The 20,908-nt window shown below is 44.4% G+C and overlaps 1 protein-coding gene across 3 annotated transcripts in view; it reads left to right on the top strand.

Moving 5' to 3' along the window:
• Positions 1–20,908, top strand: part of RGS22 (regulator of G protein signaling 22) — a 915,000-nt gene that overhangs the window by 797,133 nt on the left and 96,959 nt on the right. For all 3 annotated transcript variants that reach the window (XM_029591789.1, XM_029591788.1, XM_029591791.1), the window contains one exon: positions 8,778–8,933. In XM_029591789.1, coding sequence (XP_029447649.1) covers positions 8,778–8,933 — 156 coding nt within the window. The remainder of the gene's footprint in view (positions 1–8,777; positions 8,934–20,908) is intronic.

Raw genomic sequence — 20,908 nt, 5'->3', positions numbered from 1 at the left:
TTTGAGACATCTGAGTGTCAATAATTTGTGGTAAGCTTCTTTGATTTTATTTGTTATATGGGTTTTGTAGGATAATTCATTGTCGATTGTAATTCCGAGGTTTCTGGCATGGTCAACAGGAGAGATTATTGTTTTTGGTATTATTAATATCTCTCCTAATGTTCATGATCTTTACAAACTGCATTTTATAATGCATTTTGTGCTATCTAGGATCAAGAAAGATGTTAAAGATATGACAGATTTCTTTATCTCTTGGGGGGATATATCAATCTTCTTAAAATGAATATCGTGCCTAGATTCCTTTATTCCAACACATTGGGCCGGATTTTAAAAGCCCTGCACGCGTAAATCCAGCCGGTTTTACGCACGCAGGGCACTCGCCCGCAGGCGCGCCTATTTTGCAAGTTGAGCTCATGGTGCGGCTTCTCCACCGCACATAGATATTCAGCTTTTTTTTTTTACTAAATTCTCTAAGGTGGTATCATCAATGTGTTAGAAAGGATGTGGTTTAGAAGGTACTCATATTCATATGTGGTGGTCTTGTCCTATAGCTCACCACTTCTGGGGGGTGATCGAAACAGAGACCACAGCCATACAGAAAGGTAACGTCTCACTTACACCAATGTTTTGTTTGCAGGACCTAAGGAAAGATGAATATATTGACATTTCAGTTTGAGACAGAGTTCTTATGTTCAAAACATTTTATTGAGTGATACACTGAATAGCGGCACAAACTTAGAAACAATGCATGAAAACATAGAACTAAGACAACTGTGGGATAATACAGAAAGCGATGAAACCAAGAAGGTGATCACTTCATTTTAAAATACAGTAATCCCTGTCCATCCCTCTTATTAAACTTTGACCAATATGGAGTCTCTGAAACCCAAGGTGCATGGTTCCTTTGCCCTCACAGGTTTCATATACTCCCCACGTAGGACCAAGATCCACTGCCTTCCTTGCTCAATGAGATTTCCCCCTCCCCCACCCCCAACCCACTCCCCCCCCCCTCAGGGATCTACATCAAAGTCCCAATTAGTTATCCTGATTAAAAAGATCTTAACCATTAAGAATCAAACTCCGGGCTTTATGTGGAAGAGCTTGTAAATATGGTTCCCAGGTCTCCAAAAAGAAACGTCCATATTTCGGTGAATTTCTGGATAGCATATTGTTCATTAATAATAACTGATGAAAATGGGTTCTCCAACCCCAGAACGAGGGGGGTGCCCCATCCCGCCAGTGCAGCAGTATGACTTCTTTCCCCACCAAGCCGGCCTTTTTTAGAAGGGCACGTTGGCCCGCAACAGACACCAAATGACGAGTGATACAATGAAACAGCCATAAATAAGGTGAGTTAGGGAGCTGTACTCCTATTAGGGAGGACATATAACGCGCTATTTGTTGCCAGTACCGTTGAATCTTGGAGAGCTCCAGAAAACATGGGATAGATTCCCTATCAACCCCTGGCAGCGAACGTCCATTGCAAAAATTTGAGATGCATTTCTCGAAAATACATGTTCCCAGTAATTGGAATCACACTTCTAACACTATAGGAAAAGACAGTGGAGGTCATCAAAAAGGCCCCATCCCTGTTCCAACGCTCTACTGCGAGACGTCTGGAATCTGCAGGAAGACCCTTAACCAGCTGTCGATAGTACATGGAGAGGGTGGGCACCTTAGTAAGAGCCAAGTGAAAAAAAGACTCTAATTTGTTAAATGCTGCCAGATGTTGGCTGGGTAACCCCAGGGACTTAATATAATGGTTAATCTGCAGATAGCCGAACAGTGATTCCCCGGCAACCCATAGAGTTCTTGTAACTCCACAAAAGATAAAGTGGAGCCTTCCGCATCTAAGACATGACCCAGATATGAAATACCCCGACTCCTCCAAGTCTGAAAACAAGCAGTATTAGAGCCCGGAGAGAAATCTAGATTACCCTTTACTGGGAGTAAATAGGGGCAAACACTTGGATTACCCAAAAGCTGAGTGAGCTGAGCCCAAGTTTTCCGAAGAGGCTGTATAAGTGGGTGTGTCTTGAGCAAGGGAGGAAGCTTCCCCCTTGGACACATCAGAACATAGCTCAAAGCTACCGGAGAGATCAGAGTATACTCCACCAATAAACTGACAGAGGGGGATTTCTCCAAAAGCCACCCCCTGATCAATCGGAGATTTGCCACCATCCCATAGAATTTGAATATTGGTACCCCCATGCCGCCTTTGACCCATGGTAGCTGCAACCCACTCAGCGGTATTCTCGCTTTTTTCCCCTTCCAAATGAACGTCCGTAACAGTCTATCAAGACAGGCAGATCCCAAGAATGCAACACTAGCGGATAATTTTGAAAGAAATAAAGCCACTTAGGTAACAACACCATTTTAAATAAGTTGATCCGGCCACTGACCGAAAGCGGTAAATCCCGCCAAGATGTCAATCTGACCTGAGTGGCTTGGAACAATGGGGTCACATTAAGATTATAAATGTCCCGCACATCAGGTGAGATGTGAATTAATATTTAATAGACCCCTTAGCCCACTGCAAGGGAAAAGGCTCTCCCCACTGCTCTCTAAGTACATCAAAGGACGGCAGCGCCTCCGACTTATCCCAATTGACACGCAGGCCATATTGGAAAAGAGGAAGAAGGGCCGGCAGTGACCTGCGGGGAGATGTGAGAAAAAGCAGTACATCGTCTGCGAAAACCGCATACTTAAAAAGCGCCTTACGCTCTTCCCATTGAAATTGAATACCCCGAATAGCGCTAGTGGCTTGTATGACAAGCAAAAGGGGTTCCAGAGTAAGTAAAAAAAGAAGTGGGGAAAGCGGGCAGCCCTGCCTAGTCCCTCTTTCCACCCCAAAGGAAGACATGAGCCCCCCATTGATTCGAATCCGCGCAGGCAGGGTTATTGTATAGTAATTGAATGGCTTGATAAAATGGATCCCCAAACCCCATTAATTGTAAAACATGAAACATATAGCCCCATTCCACCCTGTCAAATGCCTTCTCCGCGTCCAAGCTGACCACCAAGTGAGGATCGGCAATCCGATTGCATAAGTCCATTGCCAATGACTACTTGTCTGAGATTTCGAAAAAGCATGCCTGTGTTTAATAAAACCTACTTGGTCAGGTTGGATCAGCGAAGGTAAACATTGCTCAGACGATCCGCCAGAACTTTAGCTAATATTTTATTGTCCACATTCAACAAGGAAATGGGTCGGTACGAGGCTGGCAGTAGGGGGTCTTTCCCAGGCTTAGGAATAAGGACCACATGCGCTTGATTACCCCCCAACAGGAAAGGTACCCTGCTGGATTAATGAGTTGTAAACTGATGGAAGAAGCTTAGAAAAGGGGTCCACTAGGCACTTGTAAAATTCAGAACTATATCCATCGGGGCCTGGGGCTTTTAATTTATGCATATTATGTATCACTCGAGTGTCTTCTTCTGCATATATGGGCTCATACAAGTAGCGAGAGAACTCCAGCGACAAAGAAGGAATATTAATCTTATTTCCAAATGCCTCCCATTTGGAGGCATCCCAACCCTCTGTCTGATAAAGCTGGGAATAGTATTCATGAAATGCGTGCATTATACCATCATGAGAGGTAACCAGCTGTTGCTGTTTATTTTTTATAGCATGAATGTGACTAGGCCCACGAGCTGACTTAATTAAGCGAGACATCAATTTACCAGACTTTTGACCATATTGAAATAGTTTAAATTTGTAATAAAGAAAGTTTTTCTTAGTGCATTGATGAATCAACTCATTAATAGCGGCTTGTATTGTCAGAAACCGCTCCCTGTGCTGTGTGGAATGAGATTTCAATAATTTCCTTTTAGCCCTCTGAAATTGGACACCCAAAGTAATAAGGTGCTTATCCAACATTTTCTTCCGATGAGCTACATAAGAAAGAATTCCCCCCCCCCAAAGCACCACCTTTGCTGTATTCCAGAACAATACTGGATTATCCTGATGTTGACTATTTAATTCAGCAAAGGTTGCTCACTTGTTCCTTAAAAATTTTTGAAAAAATTCATCCTCCGCCAGAAAGTATGGATATTTCCACTGAAAAACCTCTTGCCTCGGCAGGGAGTTGGAAAGTTCCAGCCATATGGGAGCGTGGTCAGAGATCACCATGTCATCAATCCCCGCCCCAAGAATCTTATAAAAACTATGGGCACTAACAAGAAAATAGTCCAGCCGAGCGTGGGTCGCATGAGCATGCGATACATGGTAAATTCCCGTTCAAGAGGATGTAAAGTACACCAAGCATCCGTTAGATGGAGTGTGGACTCTAAAAGATGTATACCTTTGCTCGGCACCCCCCTTAGATTTTAACCACGAGTGATCACAAGAAGGATCCTTGACCGCATTGAAATCTCCCCCCACTATCACCATATCATCCAAATATGGGAGAAGTAAGGCATGCACACCTTCAAAAGGAGGCTTGATACACATTTGGGGCATAGATATTACAAAGAATAAGAGGTGTTTGATTGTATGCTGCCACTAAAATTAAATATCGGCCTGCCGGGTCTTTGATTTCCTTCACTATCTGAATCGGGAAGGATTTCCTTATCAAAATGGCCACTCCAGCTGATTTAGTACTGGCGGAGGAGAATATACCGAGCCCACCCTCGCTGGCATAGCTTTCCATGTTCGAGATCTGAAAAATGAGTCTCCTGTAGGAAAGCAATGCCTGCGGACTTCTTATTGAGTACCTGCAAGATCTTATATCGCTTAATCGGGGAATTTATTCCACCTACATTCCACGAAAAAAATATAGGTGTTACGACTATTCATTAGAGCATTGAAACTCTACTAATATAAACTCCATGCATGCCTTTATGGAGGAGAGTGGGCCTCCCAGCTGGACCCGCTCCCCGTGGTGATGAATCAGGATAACACATTTGACAGATTGGAACTGAACAAGAAGTACAACCTGAGATCCCTTCCCCCTTCCCCTACCCCCAAGCGAATGTCCCCCCCCCATCCCCCCCATCCCCCCCATCCCCCTAGTCCCCCCATCTTCCCACCCCTCCCTTCCCCCGATCCCACAATAACCACTCCCCTGCTCCTGTCATCGAAGATAACAGGTGGGAAGCACTAAGAGACCAAGCTCAGCCCCTCCCCCTCCCCCTCCAAGCCACAATTTAATGTGAAGAGATGCTGGGATGAAGCCACAAGAAAGCACGTTAACCCGCCAAGTCAAATCTCGGGAGATGAAACATTGTACAGCAAATAAACATAAGGTGATACGGTGCAAGGAAATATTCTCTCCAAGACCAAAACAGACGTTGTCCCTGTCCAGTAAGAGGTGGAACCATAAGTATCTGCCTCCTCCCCTGATATTCCAACCAACTGTGCTCCAAGCGGTGGTTTTTGCAATGTAAATAGTTCAAGCTGAGTCCAGAATCCAACAAGAGAAATGTCGCCTCTTGCAGGCCACGAAGAACTCCAGGAGCCAAACAGGAGCTCTCAGATATTGTTTGTACGGAAACGTCCGAATAATGCCAATCAAACGTTAAAACACAAACAAAGGGAGAAAAATCCAGAACCGAGAAGTCCAAGAGAAAATCCCTAATGAAGCATCCGTCGATATCCAACACAAAATCTCTGAGTCCAGGCCAATGACCGTAGAATCAGGCGCAAGGTAGAACATCCTCGATTTATCTCATGTAGTGACATCACCAGGAGCTGGTAGAGATTGGAGGTATTGTTGAGCAGCCTTGGCTTCATTAAACCAGCGGACTCCGTCTGCGGTCTGAACTCGCATTTTCACAGGATAGACTAACCACCGCTCGAATACCTCCATCAAACAACTGTGCACAGTAGGGCGCCAGGGCCCGACGCTGTTGGAGACGGTGGCCGAAAAGTCTTGAAATATTAAGACAGGCCGATTTTCGTAGGTAGGCTTAGTACCCTGACGGATAGCTCGCATGATCGCCACTTTGTGTGAGTAGTTAAGAATCTTCGCAATGATCACAAGGGGTTTTGCAGCATCAGCCCGCTTAGGCCCAAGACGGTGAGCTCATTCTACCCTGAGCGGATCCGACAATTCCGTGAGGGACAACACCTTGGGAAGCCACCCTTCGAGAAACCCAGGGACTGTGGATTCTAGTAAGCTCTCCGGCAAACCCACCAGCCTGATATTCGCTCTCAGTGATCTATTTTCCAGGTCATCTATCTTAATGGCTTGCTTATCCAAGGCGGCCTGAGACCTGAATTGTTGTCTGCGCCACCCGTAGGCCATCTTGATTGTCAGACACCCTCTCTTCCAACTCCAAGAATCTGCGGTCTATCGCTGTCATGCCGGGTGTTCAATTCCTGCAACTGATCTGATATCTTTTTTAATTCTGGCGTGATCGCAGCCAAAACTGCTGCTGTCAGGTCTGCCAGGGAGCTCTGTGATGACGAACCACCGCGTCTTCCAGGGGGAGATCAGGCTGCCTGGCCTTCTCACGCTCCTTGTCCTTGTCTTTTTTTCCCCCACGGGCAGCCATCGAATGCCAGTATCACAGCTCCAGGTAGCCCAAAGTGTTATCAGACCCGCAGCGTGAGGGAGAGAGAGATGAGAAAAAACCCTCCCAAGAAAAGCACCGACCTCAGGGTATGAAAATTGGAGCTTCACACCCAGTAATTGCCCGTCTCCCCTCAGTCCTCCAAAACATGTAATTTTAAGTGAGGCAGAACTTGTCTGCTGCAGCTGCCATCTGGGCCCCGTTTCGCCTTGCCTGCCTCTATGCTGCTTCCGCGGCGGCGGCCTGTTTTTTACTGTGCCGCATCAATCATCCAGGATGAGCTGGAAATTAAGATCCTCTCCACCAAGGACTCCCAAAGTGCCAGCCTCCCATTAAAATAACTGCACTGTTTTGATAAGTTTGTATGCTCCGTCTTATGGGAGAGCCGCCATCTTGGCCATGCACTGCCTCAGTGAGCTCCGCTCCATGCCTTGCCTCAAGACTCGGACATCCGCGGCTCCCCACGGGATCGCCAGCGTGAGCCTGGGCCCTTCAGAGCCCCTCTCTCACAAAAAGCGCCTCGAGTTCGCCGGCTTTTTGGGGTGTTATCGGAGGAATTCAGAGGGTAAGTGGCAGAGCTCAGCCTCCCGACCCCCGTATCGGTGACGTCATCACCGGAAGTCCCCTTGAGACAGAGTTCTTATTAAACAGTGCCTGCATGCAGCTAGGCATAAAATCGACCTATTTGGAAGAATGCTCCTTATATATCACATTGGTAAAAACACACTGTCAGAAATAGCACCAATAGATAAGATTACATTCTTTGATGGGGAAAGCTAACAGATATGATAACATTTGGAAAAAGTATTCAGATTAATTAAATAGTATATCTAATGTATATATAGGCTCTTTATGGTTGATGGGGGGTTTTTTCGCTCGTAATTTGCATGTGAACTTATAATGGCCTATTTGTTGTATCTTCTTTTTAGCTTGTCATTATACAGTTCCTTTGTTTTCTTCTTACTGTGTTGGTGGTTGTTTTTTTATTTTAAAGACAGAGTCATCCTTTTTTTACATAATTAAGAAGTCTCATTAGTATTCAAGAGCTTGGCTTTTACAGGTTATGTGATGAATATAATAACACATCACTTACCTAAACTCCGATGCAAAGATATCTCATTTGTCCATTTTAATATACCAGTATCCTATAAACAAAAAAGCAGTTAGTTATTTTATTCCTGCTTCCCCTCCCTTTACTGAGCTTCCATCTTAGGAGCTTTAGAATTTGACTCCCAATCAAAGGACTCCCTACTATACAAAAGGATTTCCCAGGAACTTTAAAAGGATATACCAGCCATCAAATAGCTTACTACCACTGGGAGTTATTACTATTTCTTTGTCTTAAAAAAAACCTAAAATTTGCTGTCCTACTATTTGGCATTTCTTCACTTGAAAATGAATGGACAGAAGCTATTTTCTTTCAGGCCGATACAGTACAGTGCGCTCCGACGGAGCGCACTGTTAGCCTGCTCTTGGACGCGCGTTTTCCCTTACCCCTTTATTCAGAAAGGGAAGGAAACGCGCGTCCAACCGCCGGCACCTAATAGCGCCCTCAACATGCAAATGCATGTTGATGGCCCTATTGGGTATTCCCCACGATACAGAAAGTAAAATGTGCAGCCAAGCCGCACATTTTACTTTAAGAAATTAGTGCCTACCCAAAGGTAGACGCTAGTTTCTGCTGGCACCGGGAAAGTGCACAGAAAAGCAGTAAAAACTGCTTTTCTGTGCACCCTCCGACTTAATATCATGGCGATATTAAGTTGGAGGTCCCGAAGGGTAAAAAAAGTAAAAGAAAAAAATTTTTTAAATGGGCCGGCGGCTGTCGGGGCCGAAAACCAGATGCTCAATTTTGCCTGCGTCCGGTTTCCGAGCACGTGGCTGTCAGCGGGCTCGAGAACCGACGCCAGCAAAATTGAGCGTCGGCGTCAAACCCACTGACAGCCGCCGCTATGGGCTAAAAGGAGGCGCTAGGGACGCGCTAGTGTTCCTAGCGCCTCCTTTTGCCTGTTTCTTCCGCACCACCTAATTTGTATACTGTATCGCCGGGAGAACGGGCGTTCATCCGCTCTCCCGCGGACTTTACTGAATCGGCCTTTATGTTATTTAAATTACCTTAGCTAGGCAGGGGGAAAAAACAATTTAATAAGCCATTGGTTTACACTCAAATTTAGTAAATGCAATTATAAAATTTAGTAAATGCAATTATAAAATTTAAAATTTAAAAATTAGAAATAATTGTGTCTTTCTTTTTAATTTAGCTGACCGTCTTTAATACTCTTTTCAAACTGTGGCCTGAATTTTCCAAATTTAAAGGCAACCTCTCGAATGATAAGATTTTGCCTCTTTTGGATAAAAGAAAAAATAAACAGTTAAAGCAAATGAAAAAGAAAATGAAAGAAGAAGGACTAGGCAAGGTAAGAAGAATACATCTCACTTTTAGCATTCTATGACCTAGCAATAGTGTTATTGCACTTTGTGTTGGTAGTTTAGGCTGATGGTGAGAGAGAGAAAGTGAAGAGAGTGAACCAGAGCCTCTGAAGATGCTGACCTATAAGTTAACTATTTATACCACTGTAAGAGGGGGCACTAGTAACTCGGGGTGAGGCTTCGGGGGGTGGGGGGGTGGGTGGTAGGTTTTAGAGGGAAGTTTTACATGCACAGTCAGAGGTATGAACAGCACAGCAGCTATCAGTGATGCAGTCAAGCTAGTAGAGAGTACATTGTACATATCTACTCTTTTTGTACCTTTATTCACTCCAAGCGACAGGAAATCTTCACTGACATCTACCGTGCTGGTCGTACCTCTGACTGTGCATGTAAAACTTCCCTCTAAAACCTACTCCACCCCCGAAATCTCACCCTGAGTTACTAATGCCCCCTCATACCGTGGTATAAAAGTTAACTTAAAGGTGGGCCTCCACAGAGGCTATCTCTCTCCCTTCCTCTCCCCTCTCCTCTCTCCCCTTCTGATCCAGCATTTGGCTGATAACGCACAGCTAACCCTGGCATAACACACAGAAAAAAGGTGTCATTACTTCCAGCATTAAAACCTATGTTGCTGTGCATTACTCCATTGCACGCCACGCTAACTGACCCTCCATTTCCATTCACTCTGCCCAAACTCCTCCCACTTGAATACAAATTTTAAATTTGCATACACATTTTGCAATGTGGTATTTATCGCCTGCGTTATGGCGTTATCGCCTGCGTTAGGGCCCTAACGCGCGCGATAAGGTCCTAACACGATTTGATAAATGCTCCTGTATGTGAATAAAAGTAATTACCAGATACTGTATATTTGTTTTATTAAGCATTCTGCATTTTATTTTAGTGCAAACCTTGGACTGCTAGTCAAGATGAGGGAAATAATTTTTTTTAAGGAGCCATTGTATCTTTTATTCTGATGAGACAATCCAGATTCCATAATTGTTTTCCGCATTTGCTTTATTCAAGGAAATAGTGTAGTTTAATATTCTTATAATATGCTGGTTGCATTTCACTTCTAAAAATACTAAACAAGTACACAAATATCAGGACTCAAACAAATCCTGGGCGCCAAGTCACCATGGCAAACAGAAATTTAGATGTGGCGCCTACAGTCCGTACATGCCGAAGATCAACAGCACCAGTTCTCCACACAGGCCAAAGAGAAAAAAGCAGCAGCAGCAGACTCGTGCAGCCCAAAGGCAGGAGGGGGCAGCAGAGCAGCAGCCTGCACAGACAAAGAGGAGAGGGCAGACTCAATGGGACCACGCAGGTCAATGGGAGAAGGAAAGGGCAATATCAGTGACCTACGCCAACCAAAGAGGAATGGGCCAGCATCAGCGAGCCCATGTGGGCAGGAGAGGAGCAAGCAGTGGGCAGGCGAATATGAGGAGGAGGCAAGCAGTTAGATCAGCAGCCCTGCACAGGCCGAAAGAGCAGCAGTGCTTAGCTTTGTTCTCAAGCTGGAGGAGGAAGAACTACTCCATAGTAAGTAAGAGAGACGGTTGCGGGGAAGGAGTTAAGAGAAAATGGATGGGGTGGTTGAGAGAGATGGAGATGGCTGGGGTTGCGGGGGAAATTGATGGAGAAGGAGATGGGAAGGGTAAACTGGAGGAGTTTCAGAGGGAGAGAGAATGGTGGGGTCAGGATGAGCAGGGACTAGGAACTGTATAAATAAGGTGGGATCAGAGAAAGAGGCAGGCGGGGACCTGGATCATGGTGATAGATAGTTGCGCCTGATGCGATTGCCTCTTTGCTTTATCAGAGGAGCACTGGCATATTGTTGCAGCATGTTTGCAGGGGTTGGGGGCATTGACCATGTACCCTGCCAATGCTGCACAGCAACGCATTAAGACAATAACTTACAAATAGGCACGCGGGTGGACATTTGCGCACATACATCGGCCTGCGCCCAGAGTCACGGGCATTTTATAACATATTCGTGCATGTTATAAAATAGTCTGGCCATGCACACATGTGCGCTAAATATTAAGTGGCTGCGCACAGGTATGTGGAAATCCTGCTTCTACCGTGTAAATCGGGAGATTTTAAAAAGGGCGCTCACCCACATCATTCCCAGTTTACCAGTTCATCCACCAGTTTGCCCATTTAACAGATAGGTCTTCCAACCCCCCCCCCCCAATGGGTTTGATAGCCTACCCCCCCCCCCCCCTTATACCAAACCCCTTTAAAACCCCTCAGAAATGTCTCAATCCTTTTATTTATTTTTTTAACTTACACGTCGGCCATAGGAGAAGTAAAGTTACGTGGCTTAAGACCTTGGCACACGCTGGGGCACATAAATATACCCACATCTCTGGTTCATTTCCCGAAATGCCCACACCCCGCCCCTTTTTGAAAACTTTGGAGATGTGCGCGCTGTGGGAGACACGCTCATATCCAGATAATTGTTTTTTAAATGTTCGGTGCGTGCGAGCCTGACTTATTTGCGCATCCCCTAATTAATAAGCACACCGGGCTTTTAAAATTCACTTTTAATTAAGAGCACAATTTAATAAATTGTTGTTTTGTTTCCTGATAGACACAGAATGGGGAAACAGCTTTTGGTAAATCAGAGAATAAAGAAGGCATAGCAGACCTTGCGGGGTGAATCTCCCTCTCTTCAACTTCTGTCAACAAGAAGGTTGTCAGAACTCTCTGCTGCTGGCTTCTAAGTTTTTGAGCGGACTCCTAAATCCACAAAAAATTGTCAAGGCTTGCGATATATCATCCATAATTTTAAGTTCTTAAAAAAAATGTAACCCCCTACTGCCTTTTCATGGTCATTACCCATCAAGGACCAATATTTCTTTCACTAGGTTAGGGGGTGGGGGGAAGATCAAGACAGCAGGCCCACTATCATATTTTTTATTTTTGTAATGTGGGAATCACTACTTAACCAATTATAACCTTAACCAATTAAGGTTAAATATATATGGGAAAACATTCCTGGATAACTTTAATCTTGTTTTTGGCCACACCTACAGTTAGCCCAATACGAGTTAGCTAGATAAGTATAGTTTTATAGGATTTTAATAACCCATTCCAAACTATGGTATACATAAATGGTTTATATTTCCCTAGTGAATTAATTTTAATATGTGATATTGTGATAGCGTTTTAGTCTTCCCAGCCCCTCAGCACTTGGACATGGTGTGTCTTTAAAACAGAAAGATACAAGAGCACTGTCTGCACTAAAGTTTAGTATAACAGACACCAAAAAGTGCAGGGAAGACTCGTATAGTCCGTTTATAAATTTCAAAAAGCAAATTTCTTTATTATTTTTCTCATGGCAGCTCCATTGTAACTGTAGTCATAATAGTGTTAACAGGGTCCCCCGACATGGACCCATGTTTCGCCGAGGCTGCGTCGGGAGGGGACACGTAGTTAAAGATCACAATTTCTACAAAAGAACATCAAGGGACTATGTTAAAATAAGACCCCAAAGCTGTGACAGCAAATAATATACAATTTAGTTTCAACATACCTTTCAGAATATTTCAAAACAGTGTGGCAGGGAGCGCGTACATCAGTTACACAGAAACATATTTAAAGGTCTCAAAAAGGCGCCAAAATTACGGACCAAACAGCTGAGCAGGAGAACTACCCAATCAGAAATCAGGACCTGAGAGCAATCAGAATTAAGTAAATAAAACCATTCGATCTCTTTAATATGTTTCTGTGTAACTGATGTACGCGCTCCCTGCCACACTGTTTTGAAAAATTCTGAAAGGTATATTGAAACTAAATTGTATATTATTTGCTGTCACAGCTTTGGGGTCTTATTTTAACATGTCCCTTGATGTTCTTTTGTAGAAATTGTGATCTTTAACTACGTGTCCCTCCCGACGCAGCCTCGGCGAAACACGGGTCCATGTCGGGGGACCCTGTTAACACTATTATGACTACAGTTACAGTGGAACTGCCACGAGAAAAATAATAAAGAAACTTTGCCTTTTGAAATTTATAAATGGACTATACGAGTCTTCCCTGCACTTTTTGGTGTCTGTGTCTTTAAAACAACCATGGATGCAGCTTTTAACAGGTACAAGTTCATTTTATATGGATGTGCATTCATTTGAAACAAACATGGAAAATGAGATGAATGAGCCCATTTTGTTTGATATCAGACAAACAAGTTTGGCCCCCTCAAATAAAAATTTTTATTTTAATTCATACTTAGCAAAGATTTGCAAATAATGCTTGGTATTTGCAATACTTTACTGAAAACAAAATTTTTGTAATATTCCTGGACCCTTGGTGTTGTGGGAAAGTTGGCTCAACAAAGGGAGACTGGAGGGACAATGTGAGAGAATGAAAAATTCGTCGGCATTTTCACTCCTATAAGGTTCTCTGATCTCTCTCCCCTTTGTTAACCAGAAAGTGTTTTACTTAATAGAGATGTTTTGAATAGAGACGTTTTGAATAGAGACATTTTGAAGTGCCATCAAGGCTTATTTGGTTCAATAATAAATAAATAATCCTTAGGAAATAGGAATAAGTTTGAATTAAAATAAAAGAAAAAAAATAATAAAAGCTGTGGGAATAGGATCCAGCAAGTTAAACTTATCAGTTAGCTTGTTGAGCATTTCCCATCGTACAAACCTCATTTTGCAAGGTCCTCAATTTTTGTTGATGGAATTTTTTCATCAGAAGGGGTGCCTTAAAATTTACTACTGGCTCCCAAGAATTCACCTCCAGTCCATAATGCTTCCAGGCAATGAGATGTTCCAAACTGTTGCGTCATCTGCGAGAGTCCAAGATCTCCTGTAACCTCGTACTGCAAATATTCTTTGGTGGAAATTTCTGTGGGCTTGAGATGCTGTCAAGATGGCCAGGAAAGTACTACTGGCTTCAGTAGAGATATGTTGACATGTTGTGAATTCTCAAAGTAGTGGGAAATTGGAGTTGATGTCACTGTCCCAATTTGTCGTAGAATGGGAAACAGACCTATGAAGCAAAGTGCCAGGCGGAGAGAAGGGATGTGTAAGCACAATTGTTGCTTGCTCAATCACATTAGGGTTTCCTTCTTTGAAACTGAGGAGCTGGTTGACATCGGGCATCTATGTGCTTCTTGGCCTGCTTAGTGGCCTGTGATATCAATTGGTTTTTTTTTATCCAGAGGTCCCAAAGTTATTTGGCGGTTAGGCGGGCTGCAGAAAAGGCCACAGTGAAAGGCAGAGGTAGAGGCGCCCATGGATGTTTACCATAGACTATTTGGAATGGAGAGGAACTGGTGGCATTACTCACACATGATTGTTATGTTAGAACTCTGCCTATGGTAGAAGAGTGGCCTAGTCATTTGCCTCTTGTTAATGTACAACCAAAGGAAGATTTTGAGGGACTTAGTTGTTCCTCCCTGTCTGCCCATTGCCCTGAGGTTGGTAGGCTGTGATATCTAAGGTGATACCAAATGTTTGGCAGAGGCCCTTCCAGCAGTGGGCCGTGAATTGGATGTCATTGTTGGACAGAATATGCGAGGGTAATCCATGTAATCTCTAGACTTTCTAGACGAATAAGCAGGCCAACTTAGGAGCCACAGGTAGTCCAGAGAGAGGTAAAAAATGTGCCATCTTAGAAAATCTATCCACTGAGAGAAGGAGGTCCACAATGAAATCTGCATATATGGGTCCAGGTTTCCTTGGGGGCTGGCAATGGCTTAACAGCCCCCAGGGTCAGGAACAAACAGGTTTGTGCTGCGCACAAGTAGGACAGGAATCCTTAGTTTTTCAATCTGCCTTACTTGGGGCCACCAATAGTGGCATTGGAGGAGTTCGACATTTCAGGATGCTCTGAGATATCCCACCACATGAGCGTTTTGAGCCCACTTTAACATTTTCACAGAGTCTCTTGGGCACAACCACTTTCCCAGGGGAAACATGAGTAGTAGAAGCAACAACTCCTTTACATTATCCATGAGAAAGGAACCGGAGAGCATGTCAAATCATTGTTTCTTCGCTGCTGTTCATTAGCTGAGCTCAAAATCAAACTAACAAAAGAAGAGGAACCAGCGGGCCTGACTGAGGTTGAGTTGTTGAGCTTGCTGAAGGTACTCCAGGTTATTATAGATTGTGATCCGATGCTTGGCACCCTCTATTATTTTATTTATTAAAGGCTTTTATATACTGACTTTTTTGATACAAATCAAATCAACTTGGTTTACATCGAACTAAGCAGTAACTATAACCAACCAATCAACAAGAGACATTTTAAAAGGAGCATAAAGTTACATTATAACAAGGATGCCTTAACTGGGAGTAGGAAAAAAAGAGAGGGAGAACGAAGATAAAGTACTATAAACAATAGAGTATGGGAGGGAGGCAAGGAGCCGCCCTCATGATAACTTGTAAGCGTTATATAGCATTTGTTTATTTACATAAGTGATGGAACAATTCTAATTTACAATTCTATTTACATAAGTGATGGAACCCTCTAGGAGGTGTTGTCATTCTTTCAATGTCAGTTTTACTGCTAGGAATTTATGATCCCCAAATGTGTAGTTTCTTTCAGCTGGGGAAAATATCCTGGAGAAAGAGAGCATGGCAGAAGGGTCCCTTCAGCATTGTGTTGACTGAGGAAAGCCCCTTCTCCGAGGGTAGAGGCATTTACTTTCAAAACAAAGGGACGGTCATGGTCCAAATGTCATAGGCAAGGACCTTGAGAGAAGACTTGTTTCAGTGCCTGGAAGGTGTTAATGGCTTCCTGAGGCCAGTTCCAGTTGTCTGTTCCTTTTCAGATCAAGGCTGTTAGCAGAGCTGCAAAGGCAGAGTACCCAGGAATGAATTGACAATAGTAGTTGGCAAATCCTAAGAACAATCGTAAGGCCCAGAGCCCAAGCAGTTGGGGCCAATCCATTATGGCTTTCTGCTTTGCCAGGTCCATCAGGACCCATGTACAAGAAATGATGTAGCCCGGGAAGGGAAGATGCTCTTATTCAAAGGGGCATTTTTTGAGATTTGCATAGAGATGGTAATCTCGTAATTGTTGGAGTACTTTTCTCACATGTTTTCGGTGAGATGGCTGGGATTGTGAATAGATGAGATTATTGGCCAGGTAGACCACAACGTAGGAATAAAGGATATCCCAAAAGATTTCATTTGCCGTGTTTTAAACATGGCTGAGGCATTGCAGAGTCTAAAGGGCATAACGAGGTATTTTCTAGTGTCTGTCATGGGTATTAAAGGCTGTTTTCCACTTGTCTCCTTGTTTGATAAGAATGAGATTAAGGTCTTCTCTTAGGTCTAGTTCGGTGAAAATTTTAGCACCTTGCAGGCAGTCAAAAGCTCTGAAATGAGGGGCAATGGGTAATGATTTTATTTTGTAATGGCATTAAGGCCTCTGTAGTCAATGCAGCACCTAAGAGTCTCATCTTTCTTGGCTACAAAGAAGAAGCCCACTCCTGCAGGAGAAGAGGAGGGCTGGGTAAAGCTCCTAAGCAGATTTTCCTTAATGTATTTGCTCCTAGCCTTAGTTTCCAGGGGGAACAATAGATAAACCCTTCATCATGGGGGCATCTTGTCAGGGAGGAGCTCGATGCCACAATCGTAGGGACAATGCTGTGGTAAAGTCTCTGCCTCCGAGGAGCAGATAGCCAGAGACGAGGAAAGGGCCCCCGAGGAGTGAGTACCCGAGACGTCTCACGCCGAGGAAACAGGAGATGGAATGGGAAGTCCATAGTGAGCGAAGCAGATTCAGCAATGAGGGAACTCATTGCAAAGTCATAGGCAGACAGAGCCAGCCGGCTTAAGAGTCCATGATGAATGATGTAATCTGGAAACCTTGGCTCGAGACCACATAGCCTAGAAAAGGGACAGACTCTTGATCGAAAGAGCATTTTTTCAGCTTGGCATGTAACTGGTTGTCCCTTAGGTGTTGCAGGACGTTGGTGACGTCCTGGTGATGGCCCTCGAAGTGTTGTGAAAATACCAGGATGTCGTCCAGGTAGACCATGATGCAACTGTAGAGCCTGTCTCTGAAGATCTCGTTCATCATATTCTAAAACACCACTGGAACGTTGCAGAGCCCAAACGGCATTACCAGGTATTCAAATTGGCCATCGTGGGTGTTAAATGCAGTTTTCCATTCATCGCCCTGGCATATCCTAACCAAATTGTAAGCTCCTCTGAGGTCCAATTTGGTAAATATTTTGGCCCCCCTGTAGCCTGTCAAAATGTTCAGAGATTAATGGCAAGGGGTAACGGTCCTTCTGGGTAATCTCGTTTAAGCCATCCAGGGAGGCCCGGGAACAGGGGCAGGCAGGCCAGCGATAGCTGGTGGAGGCCGCAAGTATACTCAACAGAATCTGTGCAATGAGGCAAGAGGTGAGCAACAGCAGTCGCAGCCGTCTGCGACCAACAGGCGTAACAACAACAAAAAGGAAGTGATAATGCCCCTACACAGGTTATTGGTAGGGCTTCACCTGGAGTACTGTGTTCAGTTGTGGAGGCCATATCTCCAAAAAGATAGAATAGAAACAGTCTAGAGAAAGGCAGCCAAAATGGGGTGGGGTCTGTTCCAAAAGACATATGAGATGAGACTTGAGATCCTAAATATGAATACCCTCAAGGAGTCGAAAGACTGGAGGGATATGATACAGACTTCAGATTACCTGAAAAATACTTAAAAATGCACAACAAAATCTTTATTGATGAAAAGGAAGTTGTAGACCTGAACTATGGGTAATGATTTGGAGCTTCAGAGAGGCAGACTCAGGAATGATGTCAAGAAATATATTTTCACCAAAAGGGTGATAGATGCCTGGAATGTTCTCCCTGAAGAGGTCGTAAAGACAAAAAAGGTGACAAAATTCAAAAACATTATGTGTAACCCCACCCCTGGGAGCTTACTGCACTCCGGTGAGAACATAAAACAATTTGTCTCTTTGGGGCTAGATCACTCAGGCTAGCTTTTACACAGGCCCTCTTTCCCACTGGGATGGAATCCTTTGTTGCTAGGGGGAAAGATTTACTTTCAGGGCCCAGAGTGCTTAGAATGATTTTATTTTTTATCTCTCTCTCCCTGGGTGAGGAGTACCTTTCCTTCTCTCTGTATGCTGCAAGTGCCAACAATCACAGTGGATTCACTGAGTTAGTGTCCAAAACAAAGTCTTTACTGTAGCAAAAATCTAATGGAATATGGCACAAACTTATTCCTCAGCACCACAGAATTTCTCAGTCTCTTTCCTCTATCTGTGCAGGAATCTCTTGTACCAGGGCAAGGGAAACTTCTATCATCCAGGACTTGGAAAAAGTAGAGTTCCCAGGTGGACAGGGTATCCTTTAGCTGGGTGGAAAACCTTCCATAACTGTCAAAAATGGTGAACAAAGTCTTTTGCTCAGAGGGTCCCAAAAATCTCTCTCTCCCCAGGGTGAAGACTCTAGATTGGTGTCCTCAATAATCTTAAATGTCTCTTTACTCACAGTTGATTCTCTACTTATTTTTTCTCTTGGGATCCCTGTTGGGAGGGATCCAAGCTAGAAACAAGCAGCTCCAACGGTCTTGCTGAAGGGTAGGAAGAAGGGCAGCCAAAACTTCCTCCCAGATTTTTAACTCAATTTCTTAACCCCCAAAAGAGGTAAAACACCAGAAGGTCCTGGCATTGGGTACCATCTTCCTCCATCCTCATCAAGGATGTAGAGGGACAGGTCTTCCCTATCCTGGGCAGCCCCAGTCATAGGGTCCCCTGATTGCTGACCCCTTACCCACCAGGGAGTGGACAGGCAGGGCAGAACCCTAACCCAACTCGCAGACTTCCAGCAGGGTTTCCCAGAATCCTACAAGCAGGCCCAAAACATCCAAAACAGACAAAGGCTCCTACACACCTCCTATAACTTCAAAAACAAGCTACACTGCCCCCAGAGCTCTCAGGAGAGAGTTGCTTTAAAAAAACTCTCAAAAGGAATAGTCATTCCAGTACCCTCAAAGCGAAGGGCTGCATTTGAATGGTAACCTCCCAATTATTCAACTTACACTGATCTTAGCTGAAAAAGGAATTACCATGGCTTATTAGTAACTTGACCGTAGGGTCTGTTACATATCGGAGAAACACAGACAATCCCGTGTGGCAAGAGAATGTAAACGAAACACCAAGGTAACCCGTGGTAACTTTTCAGCATGGGGGCAACTTGCATGGAATGGCAGTTACAACCCTAAAAAGAGGGCATGGGGCTAACCTGCACAGTGCAGCAGTTAGAAACCTAAACTCTCTGCTAGGCAGATTGGATGGATGGGCTATTTTGGTCTTCATCTACTGTTACTATGTGTAACCCTTTCTTTGGAGGGGCATATTCTCCAAGGACACACATGTCCTTCCTGTCTTTGCATCCTTCCTTTCCCGCCGAACCTCAAACACAGGAACGAGCGCCATTTTTGTAAGTTTCACAGCTTTTCACTAAACTTCTTGTTAATACTGAACAGTCGCCAAACATTACATTTAATGCTGAAAACACGACTGTACATTTCCATCGCCCTTGATTCCCATGTTACTGGAAGCCATTTTATGTAACTTTTCTTTGGAAGGGCATATTCTCCAAGGGCACACAAAAGAATTTCTTTTTTTTAAAGACTGTCTTTATTGCCACTTATCCCTTCCTGATGCTGTTTCCCCAGGGGTGAGTTCTTTCTATGGGGGAAAACTATTGCTTGTGGCCCAGGCGGTGAGGTGAAGCCTTTATCTGTGTGTATCAGAGTTGGTGTGGTGCCGTTGCTTCACTGGGACAGGTAAAGCAGGTCACAGGACTGGGTGTACAAATAATGATTTTACTGATTGTTTTAAAATGCAATCAATATCATTTTGAGGAATCAAGTTGGCAGAACATTAGAGGCTATGCTCAGCTGCTCTGCCCTACCTGCAATTACTTTGTTGAATTTCATTGGAAATGCCTTCTTAAAAAAAAAAGGATAGAATAAGGGTTTACCCTCCTGAAATCTTTTACCCTATGGGTCAACAACTGATCACTACTTACATCGTCTCGTTAACTGTTCAACAAAGAGCTGAGGATCCTGATGCCGCCACAGTGAAGGAGCATCTGCAGAGGAAGCATTGCTGAGCTCACTTGATCACCACAGCGCAGTGCATTGTTCCAACTGCTAGCCCAGCAGTGCCTATGGAAGGAGTGTCAGCCAATTGTCCTGGCATTCGTTGGCATAAGCTCTCAGGAAGGCTTTCAGAGTTCGATTTGTTTGCTCCTACTGCCCGATGGATTGAGGGTGGTAGGCAGTAGTATAATCCAATGTGAAGTTGAATTTCCGACAAAGACAGCCCAGAATTTGACAGTAAACTGGGTGCCTTGATCCGGGATGATATGCTTGGGCAAGCCACGCAGGCAAAAAATGTGAATGGTAAACAGCCGGGCCAGTTCAGGTCCTGAGGGAAGACCCAGGAGAGGAACAAAGTGAGTCATTTTAGAGAATTGGTCGATAATGACCCAAATAGTGCTGCAGACGATAGAGAGGGGAAAGTCCACCACAAAGTCAGTGGACAAATGGGTCCAGAGTTCCCTGTGGCTGGCAATGGCTGTAACAGCCCCCAAGGTTGTCCCACCAATGGTTTTTGCTGTGCACGGATAGGACAAGAGTCAATGTAGGCCCTGACATCTCTCTGCATCTGGGGCCACCAGTAATACTGCTGGTGCAACGCAAGAGTCCAGGCCCACCCAGGATGACCTGCGACACGAGAATCGTGGGACCTTTCCAATATCTTCTATTGGAATTGGCATGGAACAACTGACTTTCCTGGGGGAACAGTCACAGACGAGGCCAAAAGAATCCTGGCCAGATTGATTATGTGCCTGGGGGGATCAGGTGTGTCTTCTGCCTCAAAGGATCCTGGAGGGTGTCCACTAGGGCGCTCTTGGCCGCAGGCCGGTACCTCACCTCAAAGTCAAAACGCACAAAGAACAAGGAC

This window comes from Rhinatrema bivittatum, chromosome 2, assembly GCF_901001135.1.
Source record: "Rhinatrema bivittatum chromosome 2, aRhiBiv1.1, whole genome shotgun sequence".
Lineage (NCBI taxonomy): Eukaryota > Metazoa > Chordata > Amphibia > Gymnophiona > Rhinatrematidae > Rhinatrema > Rhinatrema bivittatum.
This window is presented reverse-complemented; position numbering and strand designations above follow the sequence as displayed.